Genomic DNA, 18,017 nt, shown 5'->3' with positions numbered 1-18,017 from the left:
TTAACTATTAGCAGCCAGTGGTAAATTTTGTTCGGCAGCCAGTGACTCTTGTGTTGAGGTGCCATGAGGATATGGTTGGTCTCTCAGCTTCCTGGTTAAAATTAATAAAACAATAAATGAAACAAAATGTAATATTTACTAACTCTGCAGAGGGTGAGGTCACTACAGGGCCCGGAGGTGAGGGGGGCCCAGCAAAGTCAGTCCGTCCTCCCAAGACCCCCACTCGGTTGTTGTGAACACGTGCAGTGTCCATTGCTTGTACAGGGAACACGCTTGTTGCCATACCAAACACACATTTGGTATCTATACCCATAAACAGCAGAGCTATATGATTGGTATTACATTTCTAAGTTTGCTCCGACTGGATAAAAGTAACTATTGTTAGATTTGTGGATGATACATTTCTGTTGCAAATTTTGCCAGTTTGTTTTTTTTTAGAATGGACTTAAGAATATTTTTTTTTTTTTATTTCACTCCATCAAAACAAAGCCCTATCTGTCCTTAAAGAAGCAGTGTAACATTTATGTCCACAATATATTCGTTTTTAACCAACGCATTACATCATTGTGGAACGTGCTCATGAAAACTCCATTCCTCTATACAGGACAGTGTATATTTCAGGGGACGCTGCCATTGCTGGAAGAGGGATATATAATACTATGATTTTCCTATGTTCCCTACATGGGGCTCATACATGAATTTCAAACACATGAAATCATTCCAGCAAAAAATATATCCCCAAATAACCTGCAGATAAGGAGTACGATGTATGTGGTTACGAGGCACCCGGAGAGTGGGAGGATGTGTGCTCTACGTACAGGCTGATATTACTGCCATGTCACGTGCTGTATGACGACCTATGAGACGTAGTGACCGGTGACAGTAGCCCCGCCCCTTGGACGTCTGGCAGAGGCCCCAGCAGCGCTCTCCCTGGTAACTGGTGACGTGATATTTAGGACAGGGAGGCGGTGAGGCGCCTATTAGTGACGTCTTTCCGGCGCGCTAGCGGTAGTGGTAGTTGTCTTCTGTGTTTCATGTTCTTGTGGACTGGTTATTTGGTTCCCCACAATGGCAAAGACGGTGGCTTATTTCTACGATCCGGATGTCGGAAACTTTCATTATGGTGAAGAACATGTATAATCCTAAATGTCAGTGTATTGCAGCATTAAGATTGGCTTCTGTCATAGAATGCCTGATAATGGTGCAAGTTTGTTCTCATTGCTTCAGTGCTACACATTAGTGTGCCCGTGTGGGGCAGGGCAGGGGGCCTGCTGGGTGTATCGGGGTGCAGTTGGATGAATCAGTGTGCCAGGTTGTTGGGTGCCTTGTGGGGTGTACCAGTGTGCCTGCTGGGCGTACCAGTGTGCCTGCTGGGCGTACCAGTGTGCCAGGACAGTGTGCCTGCTGGGCGTACCAGTGCGCCGTGCCATTGCGCCTGCTGGGCGTACCAGTGTGCCTGCTGGGCGTACCAGTGCGCCAGGCCAGTGTGCCTGCTGGGCGTACCAGTGCGCCAGGCCAGTGTGCCTGCTGGGCGTACCATTGTGCCTGCTGGGCGTACCATTGCGCCTGGGCAGTGTGCCTGCTGAACATTTTAGGATGCTGTCGCAAAGTGCAAGATCCATATTTCTTTTGTCTTTGGACTATGTTGTTGTTTTTATAATGTGCTCAGAGATGAGTGAATTTTCTTGTGCCATTATGGTGTGCATTTAAATGAGATGGTATCTTCAGTTCAAAATTGCATAATCACATACCAACGAGTTAAGATTTTTATTTTATTTTTTTCCCCTCAAAATTACATCAGCGGTTTGTTTGTTTTTTTGTGTTTTTTATTAGAGGACTCTTGGTGAACTAAAAACACATCTGTCACATCTTTCAGGTACAGGCCATCCCATGAAACCACACCGCTTGGCTCTCACTCACAGTCTGGTTCTCCACTACGGACTTTATAAAAAGATGATTGTAAGTGCTAATCTTTACATTTGAAGTAACCATATACAGGTACCCCTATGTGTTAATTTTATATAAATATATTCCATAGCTTTCTCAATTGTCATGAAACCAATTAACATGTTAGATGCATTGTTAAAAATGAATTTCTTTAATTGTTATTTAGTAAAGAAAAAAAAAGGTTTTTTTTTTTCTTTTTTTCTACACTTTCCCCTCCCAAATTATTTTCAGTCCTCTTATTCAACGTCTGATATCTCTTTAGCTATGTCAGATTCTGATGCATGATACATTAGACATCTTGACAGGTATAGTTTAAACCATAAGTATTGTAGAGGTTGGTGACAGAGGGTATTTTAGAAATTTCAGTTAAGGTTTCATGAATATTCACCTTTATTGGAAGGTTCATTTGTAACTTGTGGTTGGTGAGGCTTTCTTCTTTCTATGTACAATGTTTCAGAGAGGATTAGTTACATCTAAGTAAACCTATAAGCTCTATTGTTCTTTACAATATAATACATATTCAAGCTCCTTACTCTGACTTACAAGGCCCTCGCCAACTCCACTGCTCTCTACATCTCTAACCTTATCTCTATTCACACTCCCTCCCGCTCACTGCGATCGTCCAACGATCGTCGCCTCTCTTCCCCTCTGATTACCTCCTCTCACGCACGTATCCAAGACTTCTCCCGCGCCGCTCCCCTCCATTGGAACAAGCTCCCCCGCTCCATCAGAACTTCCCCTAATCTGTCCTCTTTCAAACGCACATTAAAAACCTACCTTTTCCTCAAAGCCTTCCAGTCTCATGCCTAAACTCCCACCGGTCGGCTACCTCTTTCTCATCCCTTCTTCCCTTCTCCCCCTTCCTCGACTCCGTCTCCGTTTCTCCCGTCTCTCCGTCTCATCCATGTGTCTGTCTGTCTTCCCCTCCCTTTAGATTGTTCGCTCCTTTGAGCAGGGCTCTCCTACCTTCTGTTTCCATCACTTTTAACTGCGCTCTCCAGCTACTCAGCTCACCTCCTCTCAGTCCCTCTGCCCTCTGTCTCCTCTCGCTTCTCTCCGCTCCTCTCAGTGACTCTCAACCTGTCATCCGTGCCCACCCTCTTGGGCCATAGTTACCTGCCTATACTCACTTTTCCCCTCCCTCCCTCTCTTTCATGCTGTGCCTGAGCCCCCAGAGTTATAGTGCTTACTGTTACTTGTACTGTGCTGTTTCACCTTGTATTGTGCCATTGTTTGTCCTTGTACGGCGCTACGGATACTTTGTGGCGCCCTATAAATAAAAATTAATAATAATAATAATAATTTAGCTATGTTCCATTGTTTGTTTGTTTTTTTTGTTTTTTTGGGTCAAGCTCACAATACCATCCATCATTTTCCTAATGGGATTTATCTCTGCTTCATACCCATCTTATATTCCTCAGCAGTTGTGTGCTCATGCTTGTGTCATATATACTGACTCCTACTGTTTGGCTGTTTGTATGTGGTTGTAGTTAAAAAAAAATAAAAAAATCTGCCATCATTAGGAGAAACCAGCAGCTGTGGAGAGTGGCTGGTTGGGTGTACTATGACTATATAAAATATTCACCCTGTTTGGCATCTTTCACATTTTATTTTGTTGCTTCATGGAACCAAAATTAATTTGGGTCTCTTCAGACCATAGAATCTTCCTCAGCATGTGGATCGCCTACATTCTTTTTGGCGAACCCTAGTGAATTTTCTTTAACAACTGTTTTTTCTTTGTGTCCTCCCGCTCAAAGTCCATATTTGTGGAGTATTTGGACTACTGTTGTGCTGTGTACTGTCTCTCCCATCTCTGCCATGGAAGACTAATTCTGTCAGAGTTGCCAAAATGGCTTCTCTGACAAATGACCTGCTTAACGTGTTGCCCAGGTTTGGATGGAGCCTGTTCTAGACAATTGTGCCATATTATTTCAGTTTCTTTATGATTGACTTGACTGTGCTCTGGTAATAAGTCTTTGGAATCCTTTTATACTTTTCCCCTGATTGACCAATCATTATGTGACCACTGAAGACATCTGGCAGCTCCAGTGATTTTTCTTTTGGGTGTATTTTACAAATGGGGTGAATAAATATACAATCCATTATTGTCTTTTCTTTTCCAATTAATTTAAAACTCTTTGGAGGAGTTGTGTTTGACGTTACTACTGATCAATGCAAAATACTATGTATGATTCCCCAATCTAATTTCATTCCATGAAGAAAAAAAAAAATTGTGAAAATTGCTGAAGGGGTTAAATCATTTTATAGTCTCTATAGAGCAGAGAGAAGTCTGACAAGGAAATTGATGGGTTGGCCTTGTATGAAATGCACACAATACTCTCAATATGTCATATAGTTTCATACTATTTGTATGGCTGAGGCTTTGCGACAGTTATCAGATACAGAATGTTACTGAACACTGTGGCGTAATCCAACTAAAGATTTTCTACTTAAATTCAAGATTGTTTTTGAAGTCAATCATTTCTTACTAAGCAGGAATATAAATTCTTAGGGGGGAATTCATTTGGCCGCAATGTTCCTCAGGCTGCAAGTTTTTACCGTTACTACGGTGAAATATCTTCTAAATTTTCCTCAAACCTCTATGGGGCGCAAGGAAAAAAAATCTGGAGATTTGTGTAAAAATCTTGCGGACGCGATATTCTGAGGAACATCCGGCTATTTGAATTTTCTGCTTAGATGGTGATGATCCCAAAATGGTAACCTTATATATGCTGTCTGAGGCTAACAAGAACCCAGTTGTCAGATTATATTGAAGAATATTAGCTTGTGGAACATGCATAATGTGTGGTTGAAAAAGTCACAAGTAATTCTATACATATGTGCCACGTGTTTAGTTAAAGTTGCGTCCTCCTTGGCAACAGACATACCTCAGGCACTTACGTTTAACTGGTTAACATGTACGAAACCCTTTATTTTATGTTATGAGCGCAATTGCCATGATAGATCATTTAAACTTGAATATCCGTGCTAATACATCTTTAACAACGTCCCAACAAAAATATTTTTTCTATCTCTGCTACAACATGCTCACCAAATCCTAATCTATGGGCGAGCGGCTACTAAATGATTCACAAACCTCTAATTACAAGTGATTCACTAGTTCAGGCATTTGAGATGATCCGCTACTTAAACCTGCCCCTGCCCACCCACAAATAAAACTGCTTTTTTTTTAGCTGTATCTGTGACTGTCGCAGTCAGTATCCCTATGCAATTGCTCAAATACTCCTTTACTATACGCTGTCTACATTGGAACACCTCTCCCCTCCCCCATCATGCCTATTCTGGCGTAATGAGTTGCAGGTCCTAATATCTGCAGATGCGTACATTCCCTTTCTGAGCATGCGAAAGATACACTACTTAAATGGGTGTATGTCTCGCTCTGACTCGGGTGCTATTTGGAGAGCTTGCCTTCCTATATATGAGATTTAATCGCTAAAATTCAGATGAGGAGTCTGGAACTTAGTATTTCCCATCATTTACCTTGGTTCTCCAGCCAAAATTTCCTTCTCAGAGCCAGGAGAGGACGTTGGTGTTTTATTCACAATACTTTGTGATGAAGTCATTTTTATGTCTGTTCTTCACATTATTTAGTGTTTTTAATGAGATGTAATATAATTTACATTTTACAGCTAGGAGAGTCATTATAACGCTCTGCCTCCTCCTGTATAATAAATTAAGGGTAATGTGTGCAGTTGTATTGGGCCTTTTTTATTAACTTTATTCCCTCTCACTATATTTGTTTTCGACTTACTCTGTTGTACTTTTCTTTTGACGTTTTTTGCCTCTTGTTCTATAGTCTATTCAGTGTTTTTTCTGCATTGCATTTCATTTTGAAAGCTACAAAATAAAACTCACTATTGGGGATGAGTCCTGACAAGCGTCGCAATATTTTTGTTGTTTAAGGTGGTAGTTGTGAATAAATGTCTGTTTTCATTACAGCAACCACACAAACTGATGTGGCGGTGTATATTGCAAAAGATGTGCAGCTGATTAATATGTAGGAATGCTCAGATTGTAGAGTTGCTGGTGTATTTCTGTTTAGTAAGACAGTATGCCTTCCCTCTTCCATCCTGCAGGTTTTTAAGCCCTACCAAGCTTCTCAGCATGATATGTGCCGCTTTCACTCTGAGGATTACATTGACTTCCTGCAGCGGGTGAGCCCCACCAACATGCAGGGCTTCACTAAAAGCCTCAACGCCTTCAACGTTGGCGATGATTGGTAAGTGCAGTAAAGAAAACAGCTTGTATCTATTGTGGTATATATCTGTACATTTTATCTAGACTAAAATAAGCGTAGTCCAGTATGACAATACTTTTGTTTAATGTATCAAAAAAATAACAATCTGGTTAATTCCCTGGTACAATCACCACCATAATGTCCTCTGTTAATTACTGCTACAGATGACATTTCATGTAAGGAAGGTATCCAATTCGTTTTTAAATTATGTTAATGAATTTAGTGTGTAATTGGCTTAGTTGTTATAACTTAAGGTCATAACTCTACACATCCATATTACATTTTATTTGCCATTAAATGGCAACACTTTGCAATGTTGGCTAAGTCTTTCTATACTGAGCTATTATCCTACTCCCTGTCGATAAGCCTCACATCGCTTAGTATCAGCAGATGTGCTCACCTTACTTTCTATTCCATCTACAATGCAAAATACTGATCCCTGTGGTAGACCACTAATACCTGTGAGCCCGTCTAATTATGTTCCATTTATAGTAATCCTCTGCTTTCTTTCCTTAAGCCAGGTATGTACCTTGTACTCAGTTTCCCCCTAGTTCTAGTGTTCTTGGTTTTTATGTATAAATCTGTTATGTGACGCAAAATAAAATGCTTTTGATAAATATATGTCCCATCCATTGCACTACCAATATCCTGTTTGCAACTCCTTATGCAATCTATTTAGATTAGTTTGACACGAGCGGTCATTCATGAGCCCATGCTGACTGTTATGAGGCTTATATTACTAGTATTCTACCCATATATATACATTTTCCCTAGTCCTAGTACTCTCCTCTTATGCACCAGTCTGTTTTGTGGGACCATATCGGACAGTTTTGCAGAGTCCAATTGCTTAACCAGGATCCAGTGTGAACCTTCTTAAAGAATCAAATCGTCAAAATAAAAGTAGTATGAGACAAATATGGGTATTATCTCACTTTGTAGATACTCATTTGTTTATTTTGTCGTCTTGTTCGATTTCTTTATAGTCCGGTGTTTCCAGGCCTCTTTGAGTTTTGTTCTCGTTACACTGGAGCTTCTTTACAAGGAGCAACACAACTAAACAACAAGGTAATATAAACCTGCCTCTGATTCATCTTATTGGATGTGAAATGCTAATACAGCCCTTAGTATTTACAAAAGAAAAAGAAAAATGTTGGATACTAAGGGAAGGGGGGTATTCAATTAGGAGCAATGTGCTGCCGTAAATCAATGTGATGTTTGTTACTGCTTCTAGGTGCGAAGAAAAATGAGCAGAGATACATTGTCGCAGAGTGCCCTCACAGACCATTTGGGAGGCACTTTTTTTGGGGGAGGGGAGAGAGAGAGAAATCCCTTTTTATATTCTTGTAGGTTTTACATTGCAGCAGAGAGGCTCTGTCACAATACACGTTTCCTTCTTGTGGTTTACAGGTAGACTTGTGTTGCTCTCAGCCAGTTACTAATGGCTTGGTTCTTCCTGGTCCTCTGTAAAATCAGGAACACATATGGCTGCAGCATGTTCTCTGTCTTGTTGTGATATTATTACTCCTGAGGAGTTTCATTACACATTTCTGTAGTGGGTTAAGATTCAACAGTGGTTTCCTGAGTGCACGGAAGACTCTGTTCCCTATCCTGCAGTCTTATATGGATAGTGTGTTCCTTCTTGAACCACTGACTTTAGTACCCAGTCATGGGTGGGTTAGTTCTGTTGATTATTCCAAGTGTTCTATAATAGTTTAAAATGGTTTGTCCCCAGATCTGTGACATTGCAATTAACTGGGCCGGAGGACTTCACCACGCCAAAAAATTTGAGGTAATTTCACAGTTTGCACAATTAAAACTGAATGTTACATTTACTGTGATAGTCTTAAATACAGCAGTGCATTTAATTATAGGCTTCAGGATTCTGCTACGTCAATGACATTGTGATTGGTATCCTGGAGCTACTCAAGTAAGATTATTTATTATTGTACTAATTGTGTGTTCTATGTGCACATTAGGAACAGGTATTGTACTTTTAATGGTACATACGGGCAGTATTATAGTTGCAGGTCTGAATTACAGGGATGTGAAAGCTGCATGGATGCTTCTCAAAAAAAAAAAAAAATATATATATATATATATATATATATATATATATATATATATATAATATATATATATAATATATATATATATATAATATATATATATATATATATAAAAATCTATTTCTATTGACCGTTGTCTTTACTGTCCTTGTCACTCATGGTGGTCTCTTCAAATGCAAAATAGATCAAAACTGCAACCGTTTGTGTCTAGGGTCCATCTGGCATATGAAGTCATGACAGTGAGGGCGGTGAAAAGGTTACCAGGGTAACATACCAATGACGGCTCTCTATTTCTTTAGCACTGCTGCCTCACAGCACTGAGGTCATGAGTTCAGTTCCCAACCAGGGACTTAATTGGCCGCTGACCAAATTAACACTAGTATGTGTGTGTTAGGGAATCTAGGCTGTAAGCTCCAATGGAGCAGACACCGATGTGAGTGACCAATATTCTCTGTACAGCGCTGTGGAATTGATGGTGTATATAAATAAATGACTGTGATTTGCAACTCTCTTCTCATTCTACGCCCCCCAGTCTTTGGACTCCTAAAAGCTTCAATATTGCTAAAGTGCAACTAGCATATGTGTGTTGTAGAACCAAACAATCAATCAAACATTGTCTTTAGTTTATTTTACAATCGGCTGGTTAAAGCAGATGTTCCATTGTGTGCTGTGGGCTGCATCAAGTTTGTGCTATCTTTTGATAATGCTATAAAATAAATCTTGTAATGTATAGCTAAAAGGAAACGTTAAACATGGTTATTAGCTCTATTAAAGGACTACGTGATTAATGTGGGACATGTAGAGGTTCCTACTAAAACCTTTCCATTTATAATTGAATATTCTTTTTGTCCTATGTAAAGATAACAGACTCTCTACATTGGTTGTGAAACCTGAGCACTGTGTTCGTAGAGCATATCTTCAGTAATGTGGTCGAAAGCCACTAGCTCAGTTCTACACTGAGCACGTAAAGTACTGTCTGTCTCCACCCTTATTCATCTCTGCTGCCAGCCGCTGAGAATACCAACATTGGGCTACAAACGTGTTTGGAAATTAAGGGACAGATTTCGCCTTGTAGTTAATTTATTTATCAGATTTATTTATTTGTATATTACTTTTTTGCATTCTAGCATCCATGTGCAGTGCAGCTAGACTCAAACTGTGTTTAGCAATGTTTAACATGTTGTTGTAATCTTCCTAACACGGGAATAGTGCAATAATCACTATTTCTTACCTGGACCTTGTACAGCCCTTCTTAATAAGCAGCATTGTCAGATATTAAGTAACATCTGAATCCCCTCTACAATTATACAGCAAGTGCCCATTGTAACTGATCTTTGTGTCATCAGATACCACCCACGTGTTCTGTACATAGATATTGACATCCATCATGGAGATGGCGTCCAGGAAGCATTTTACCTCACTGACAGAGTCATGACCGTCTCTTTTCACAAATATGGAAACTATTTCTTTCCCGGTACAGGTAAGCCACCTGCCACATAACTTGTTGCCTTTCTAGTTGTATACATGCAATGCGTTCCCCACATTTTTATAAAAAAATATCATATTTATTAGATTATTATTTAATTTTTAGTGTTCTAAAACCATCCCCATGATTCGCATGTATTCGATTTATTAAGGGCAATTTCCCAATTGTTTTGAAATGTCATGGTTTTCCATAAATCTATAAACAGCAGAAACTTTTATCTGTCACATTAACATTTTCTCACATTTGCTAAAAATTAGGTTGGGATTACTTCTATTGTGTTTGGCAAATGTGTGCAATGATCTTTCAGTTGATTTTTACTATAACATGTTTTGTTTTTTTTTGTTTTATGTACAATAATTTGAATTCCTGCATTGTTTCAGGTGACATGTATGAGGTTGGAGCTGAGAGTGGGAGATATTACTGTCTAAATGTACCGTTAAGAGATGGCATAGATGACCAAAGTAAGTTCCTCTAGCAGACAAGAGATCAGCCAATACATGACTCTTGTAAATACTTGGCACACACTCTTCTTTGTAAACTTTGTTTTATGCTAAATTTTGGAGAAAATCTAAGTTACTTTTCTTGTGTCTAAAACTACGTCGATCATATGTAGTAATGATGCTCTCTCTGCAGGTTACAGACACCTCTTCCAGCCGGTCATTAAACAAGTGGTAGATTTCTATCAGCCCACCTGCATTGTTTTACAGGTAAATATATTTCAAACACTGACTCCATAACTTTCCTAGTGTTATGGTATTCCTTTGTTTGTAGGCGATGAGCAAACTTAGGAGGTTCTTACTGCTACCTCTTTTCCTGCTTTCTCTAATATATTTGGTCCGTTCTGGACCCAGGAACGCCCTCATAGATTTCTTACCCCACACCCGATGTCACACTGCCCTTGCTACTAGGCCACAGTCCTAGAGGACAGGATTATCCCACCTCTATAAGATTAACAGACTAGTGATGGGAGGTGATAAAGAGAAGAGAAACAACGGCATCTCTAGTGAAACTAGGTAAATTCTTATAGCAATATTTTAATACATTTATTCCTTAATAATGACAAGTAGGTAAATAGAAAGGGAAAATGAAAATTCACCGTTAGTATTCCTATTTACGGAGTGTCACAGTGGACTTAAGTAAGGATCATTCATGGGAAATGCTTCATGTATGCATATGTAGTTTAGCGACTGTATTTTGCAGCACGTATTTGATGGAAGCAGTGGAATATATGTTTACCAGCCAGGAAGTTGCGTACACTTTGCTAATTGAAATAATTGGTGAATGCTATAGAAACAGCGAAAATGTGTCTAATTAGTTCATGTTTGTTTCCAGTGTGGGGCTGACTCGCTTGGCTGTGACAGACTGGGATGTTTTAACCTTAGTATTAGAGGACATGGGTAAGCTAGACTCTGTATTCTACATCTTATTTCTGTCTGTGTATATTTATGTAATAGTTATTTTTCTAGTACTTACAAGACTGTTTGCATGTGAATTTCTGCATAGAAAATAAGAGGTTTTGCGCTTAATACCGTAAAAGGACATGTATACCCACAAGCCAGTGTGTTCAAGTGAATCATTTGCGCATATTATCACTTTTATAATCTGTAGTTGCAGGTTTCTGCAGGACCGGATCCCTGGCTCTACTAGCCAGGCCTTGCTTACTCCAATAATAACAGAGGTTCTGTGTGTCTTGAGCTGTTGCTTTGTGGCATTGACCTTATGCAAGCATTACCCGTGAGAGTTACTGAACCTCTGCTGCCATTAACTCATAGGCAGCATTGGATGTTGGCAATCAAGAGTCCTCTGCTGAAAATGTAGCTGAGCTATTGTTTACAAAACCTGTATGCACAATTGTAGGTGGACATTCACTTTAAATGATAAAAGACAAACTACTTTAATTTTTATTGGAGGGTAAAAAAAAACCTTTTTTAGGTTTTTAAAGCTGCATTCATTTTTGGTTGACTTATTTATATTTCTTTGTAACTGAACTACCAGTACCAGATATAAATTGTATACATTGCCTTACAATTATGAGAGCGCCTACTCCGTTGTGTTCACCTGTATATCTGATTAATTTGCCGGCATCGGTTATGCACAATGAAGTCATCCACCTCTGGCCTCACTGATCTGCTGTGTGTCCTTTTCCAGATAAAGATGTTTTATATTAAAGATCTTTTCTTAGTACATTTATGAAAGGCAGGATCATGCTTATATTTATGTTTTGCTGTTCTATAGGGATTGTGTTCAGTATGTGAAAGGTTTCAATATTCCTCTGCTTGTACTTGGAGGAGGCGGTTATACTGTCCGCAATGTAGCACGGTGCTGGTGAGTAGCCACGGGAACAGATTATGGGGTTTGTGCGCGCTTGCAATACGTCACAGCAAAGCAAAGGGGATCTTTGTATGCATGAAAATAATGATTGTTACCAATAGAGCAGAACACACAAGCTGCTTGTAGCTCTAAAATGGATAACATTTATAATTCAATTTCACTCGTAAATAAGACTAAATATGTAATGACTGCATATATGTGCAACACTTGAAGCTTCATTCAAAACACAAAGCAGCTACAGAGTAACGTAAATGGATTAATTTCTGTGGTCTGGTTATTATTCTTCTACCAGTGGTTTACTTTATTTTCATCCTAACTCTGCGTTTTAGGACGTATGAAACCTCATTGCTGGTGGATGAGACAATCAGTGAGGAGCTGCCTTATAGTGGTAAGTGATATTGTGATTTTTTATTTTTTTTTTATACTTTTTTAAATGAAAAAATAACATGTTTAGAACTACGTTACCAGCGTAAATAAGTCTTTGGTTGATATAAATGATTTATTTATTTTACTCTTTAGAATACTTTGAGTACTTTGCACCAGATTTTACTCTACACCCTGATGTCAGCACTAGAATTGAAAACCAGAACACAAGACAGGTAAGAAGCGCTCTCTATCTCTGGCCACAGTAAGGTCATCACATTGTGGAGACTGAACATGTAATGAGGTCCGCTCAGGTTACTGTAGGGGCCTTCCCAATCCCATTAACCAGCTTATAGAAATGTTGGTCATTGTAGTCCTGTGGCTCTGACAATTGGTTGGATTCCTACTTGCATAAACAGCTCATTTTATTTATACTTGTTTTATACACACAGTCTGAAAGGTTTTTTTCGTGGTGGTTGTTTTTGATCTAGAAATTTTATTAGAGAGTCATATATTCATCTTCACATAATCCCTGCTAAAAAAAGATTGTGGTAAACCATAAGGTAAAAAAAAACAAAAAAAACCTCTTATCCTTAATCATGTATTCATCCCATTGGTCACTACTTAGTTTTACTCCTACTGGCAACTAGCAGCAGCAGCAACGTTTATGTGGTGCCACAGATTCCGTACAGTCTTCGTATAGATATGACCTTTTTGAATTGAAATAAACATACAGCTGTAGTCTTTTTGAATAAGCCCTGAGATGTCAAGATGGAGCAGTATTTGCCTGTTCTTCAAGCTTGGTCAGATTGGTTGGGGAGCGGCGATCATCATCAACATATATTTATATAGCGCCAGCAAATTCCGTAGCGCTTTACAATTGGGAACGAACATTAATAAGACAAAACTGGGTAATACATACAGAGAGGTAAGAGAACCCTGCTCGCAAGCTTACAATCTATAGGACAATGGGAGTTTGATACACAAGGGAATGTGCTACATCATATTGCACAATGGACCAGCTAGAATGCAAAGGAAAATGTACTGAGTGGGCTGTGTGTGTTGCAATGTTGGTCAGAGGGTTGTTGTCTTGTGGATGGTAATAGGGTAATCTAGGGAAATTAAGATGGTGGTTGAAGAATATCATAACCTTGTCTGAAGAGGTGGGTTTTCAGTGAAAGCTTGAAGGTTTGAAGACTAGAGGAAAGTCTTATTGTGCGAGGGAGGGAATTCCACAACATGGGTGCAGCCCGGAAAAAATCCTGTAACCGAGAATGGGAGGATGTGATGAGAGTGGAAGAGAGACATAGATCTTGTGTAGAACGGAGGTGTCGAGTTGGGAGATAGTTTGAGACAAGTGAGGAAATGTATGTCGGTGCAATTTTGTTGATGGCCTTATATGTTAGTAGAAGAATTTTATATTGGATTCGTTGAAATACAGGAAACCAGTGCAGAGACTGACAGAGTGGCTCAGCAGAGGAATAACGGTTTGCAAGGAAAATCAATCTAGCCGCTACGTTCATAATAGATTGTAGGGGTTCAAGTCTGACTTTGGGAAGACCAGTAAGGAGTGATTTGCAATAGTCGATGTGGGAGATGATGAGTGCATGAATTAAGGTTTTTGCTGTGTGAGATATGTGCGTATTCTGGAAATGAACTGCAATTTTAAGTTGTCAGACTTTCAACGTTCATAAAGGCAAGATAGAGTTTGTATATTCTCCCCGTTTTTTGGGGTTTCCTCTGGGTGGTCCAGTTTACTCAGATAGTCCAAAAGCATACTGGTAGGTTAATTGACAGCCCATTAAAATGGATTCTACTTTGTCTGTGTTAGGAAATTTAGACTGTAATCTCCAATGGGGCAGTAACTGATGTGAATGAGAGAGATTCTCTGTACAGTGCTACATGATATGGTCCCGTTATGATTTATACGCATTGTTTAACTTTGGAGTTAAAGTATTGCACTAGTGCAAATTTGAACTGGCAATTTTAAGTGGTATGAGTATTATAGTAATTTGTGTAAATGTTTTGGAATGTTTCATTTTTACATAATATTCAGTACAGTGCCACAGAAAACCCTACTTTAGTCTATTTCAAATTCAGAATCTATGGCAACAAAACATGAAAAATGTGTAGGGAGCTGATTATGTTGTCAAGGTACTGTAGGTTTTAAATACAGGTAAAAAAAATTTAACTTAACTTAATGCCCTTTATAAGTAAAAGAAAATCTGCTTATACACTGCAGGAGAAAATTAGCACGCGTTTGGCTCCTTAGGGGGAGATTCAATTGGGGAGATTCGTGTGGTGCACGTCAGCGGCAATTAAAAAAATAAATTGGCATTTTTTTATTTTGGGAACATTGAATTTAGTAGATCTATATTGGTCCAGAACATTACAAAATCCTAATAATGTCCTTTTATCTGCAGTATTTGGATCAGATAAGACAGACCATTTTTGAAAACTTGAAGATGTTGAACCACGCACCCAGTGTCCAGATCCATGATGTCCCGTCCGATCTTCTCAGCTATGACCGCTCGGATGAACCGGATCCGGAGGAGAGAGGCGCAGAGGACAGTTACAGCAGGTGAGCACAAGCCATCTTTATGTGGTATATACAGTACTTCACATTTATCAATCTAAATGAATCGGTGTTTTTCCTGAAATGAACTTGATGATAAATCTATACTGCCATTGTGTTATATGAAGGTGTCAGACATCTATACTAATATTAGAATGATTATAATCATTCTAGAGTAATGGAATAACATTATTATAATGTACTTCTGGTTGTACATTATAAGAATATTACAAGCCACTAGGAAGGTTGTATGACTGTTTTATACAGGTTAAAGACGTCCTCACTTTATGGCTAAGCACAGTCCAATGGGAGTGATGTGGATGTCCCTGCGATGTTAAAAATGATGACATTATATACTAGAACAACAGACTATAACCATATTAACATTACTTTTATATTAAGTTATTTGCGTAGCACTTAACATATTACTAATTTAATCATATGTATACATTTACAAATTGAACTTAATGATGTAATTGTTCCAGTGTTCATTAGGGACGTTCAGGATTCCAAGTTCCCTTTTAGTGTTCATTAGGAAAATGAGTGTATTTTAAGGAATAATGCAGTAATACAAGTGACCTGGGAGATCTGTGACCTGTATAAAAGCACTTGGCAGAATCCATAATGAGACCCAAGTCTTATAATTTGCAGCAGGAGCTACATTCTCCCATATATAGTAAGTGTTCATTATCCCACATGTTGGCATGGTGCCAGTGTACATGGGAATATAACACTTGGGCATACAGAGATAATACAGAATTGAAAATTACACTGCACTGAGTAAATCATAAACCCCTCAATCTATTTGTGTGTACATTTTAGTGTATTTCTTGGATTCAATCAGACTGAAGGGGGGGTGCACCTACACATATAGAATCGATTTTTACAAAGAAGGAACGTGCGTATGATCGAGGCACTTTGATTTGATTATACTCAAAACTCCATTGTTGGTATCATACTAATAAAGTTGGCTTTTTGAATCTAATCCAATCAGAGTGCCTCGATCATACGCATGTTCCTTCTTTTGTACATACAGAGATAATGCTAAGTCTGAATTTTTTTTATTAGATTTTTAGGGTAAATATTACATTTTGTTCTTACTTTATATTATTGAATGTGATTTTTCTTACAGGTAGCTTTTGTAGATTCAGTGTAAATGATGTGGAATACTTTCCAATTTAAATGTCATTTTGCCACCTAGTGGTGGTTTTGCATATTACTGAGAGCAAAGAAGTTTGCTGGCACTTTCCTCCTGTATTTTCCTATGCGCATTTGGGGATTATGTTTTTAGTCTACTTACCTGCAGTAAAGTGTCTATGTAATAAACCTTAAGTTTAATAAGCATGTAAATTTAATATGTTTGAAATTATTATTGCGTTATTGTCTCCATTAACACACTTTGCCTGTCATTTCTAGGCCAGAAGCATCAAATGAATTTTACGATGGAGATCATGACAATGACAAGGAAAGCGATGTAGAGATTTGATTGTCACTGTACATATGGCTGACTTTTTTGCCTTTGGCTGCCTGTTTTATGACCAATATTCACACCATTTATTCTGACAATTTCTGGACCAGCCACTCTATTTTCTGTCCAGCAAAGGTGTCTTGTTTGTTTTCTTCTTCTTTTGGAGATCTGTTTTTTTTGTTTTGTTTTTCTATACTGAGAAAGGGATTTCAAGGCAAATAACTCTGTCGGAACGCAGAATTTCTGGAAAAGACAACTTTGAGACATTATTCGTTCAGTCCCATTTTTAAAGAGTCATCAAAACGCATTATATGTCCCTTAATCCAAGCCGCGTTGGATTGGTGTTCTCAAGACAAAATATTTTGCTTCTGAATCTGCCACATTGGAGGGAGGGCCTATCTCTTCCACTTCCTCCCAAAACAAGTTGTATTGTTTTGCTAATAAATGTGTGTCATTGCTCAGTTTGGCTATCACAAGATAAAAGTCAAAAACTATTGATGCAATTGCTTTTGTTTTGTCATTAGTAGTTTGTTATCTTAAATACTTTGTAAAGTATGCATTTTCTTGAAGTAAAATACTCCCATTGGAAGGACTGTTTACATATGTAAATATGTAGGGAACAGGATAAAGCTTTTTAAGATATCCAACCTCTTGTCTTTTTTCTTGTATATATTTTTGTATTTAGTAAATATTCTTTTGGTAGCTTGTAATTGTACCAGCACTAATAAAAATAACGGTTATAAAGGACAGAACAAGTCATAGGAGCAATGTAGCCAACATGTTTATAAATGGCTGTGCCAAATATTCAAGTCACTTCAGTAGATGCACATCTTCCATGCTGATTTTCTCCTGAAATTTAGACTATTGTGTTCAACCCAGTGAAACAATTATTTCTGTGTTACTGGAACTGCAAGTTTCTGCCCTGCAGTTACACACTGAGGGAGTACATATATCAAACCTTCTAAGAAGGAAAAGCGGAGATGTTGCCCGTAGCAACCAAGCATATTCTCGCTATCATTTTGTAGAATGTACTAGATAAATAGCTGGAATCTAGTTGCTATGGGCATCACCTCCTTTTTTCCTGTTTAGAAAGTTTGATAAATCTACCCTTTTGATCTAGTAGAAGTTTGGCTGATTGCTTATTATGGTTTCATGCACATGTACCTTTTTGAGCTTCATTTACCATACAGATGAAAATGTAAATGCAGTCGTTTAATCACTTCCATACACCCTAACACATATTAAGATAATTGCCTCTGTAGGGGAAAGAGTGTAACATTTAGGGGGGTATTCAATTGACGGCGGGATCGGCGAAAATCCCGCGCTCAAAGAATATTACCAATAATACAGTAGTTACTCGCTGGATTTCAGCTCGCAGCTCCCTGAGCTGCGAGCTGAAATCCAGCGAGTAAATTACCGTATTAAGGGTATTTACGCATAGGATTACCGTATTAACGGTAATATTCTTTGAGCGCTGGATTTTCGGCGATCCCGCCGTCAATTGAATACCCCCCTTAGAATTG

At 38.6% G+C, this 18,017-nt stretch overlaps 2 protein-coding genes across 2 annotated transcripts in view; both read left to right on the top strand.

Annotated features, from left to right (window-relative positions):
• The window catches only part of LOC142152881 (protein diaphanous homolog 1-like), a 418,442-nt gene that overhangs the window by 198,039 nt on the left and 202,386 nt on the right, over positions 1-18,017 (top strand). The gene's annotated exons all lie outside the window — the stretch shown is intronic.
• On the top strand, positions 983-17,141 carry HDAC3 (histone deacetylase 3). Its single transcript, XM_075209935.1, has 15 exons — positions 983-1,123; positions 1,877-1,959; positions 6,045-6,187; positions 7,189-7,270; positions 7,938-7,994; positions 8,077-8,132; positions 9,618-9,751; positions 10,138-10,218; positions 10,391-10,464; positions 11,090-11,154; positions 11,993-12,082; positions 12,418-12,476; positions 12,608-12,687; positions 14,875-15,032; positions 16,443-17,141. Exons 1-15 carry the CDS (start codon positions 1,069-1,071, stop codon positions 16,510-16,512), a joined length of 1,287 nt encoding a protein of 428 aa, XP_075066036.1. The 5' UTR covers positions 983-1,068; the 3' UTR covers positions 16,513-17,141.

This window comes from Mixophyes fleayi, chromosome 4, assembly GCF_038048845.1.
Source record: "Mixophyes fleayi isolate aMixFle1 chromosome 4, aMixFle1.hap1, whole genome shotgun sequence".
Classification (NCBI taxonomy): domain Eukaryota; kingdom Metazoa; phylum Chordata; class Amphibia; order Anura; family Limnodynastidae; genus Mixophyes; species Mixophyes fleayi.
The sequence above is the reverse complement of the archived record's forward strand: the minus strand, read 5'-3'. Positions and strand labels throughout refer to the sequence as shown.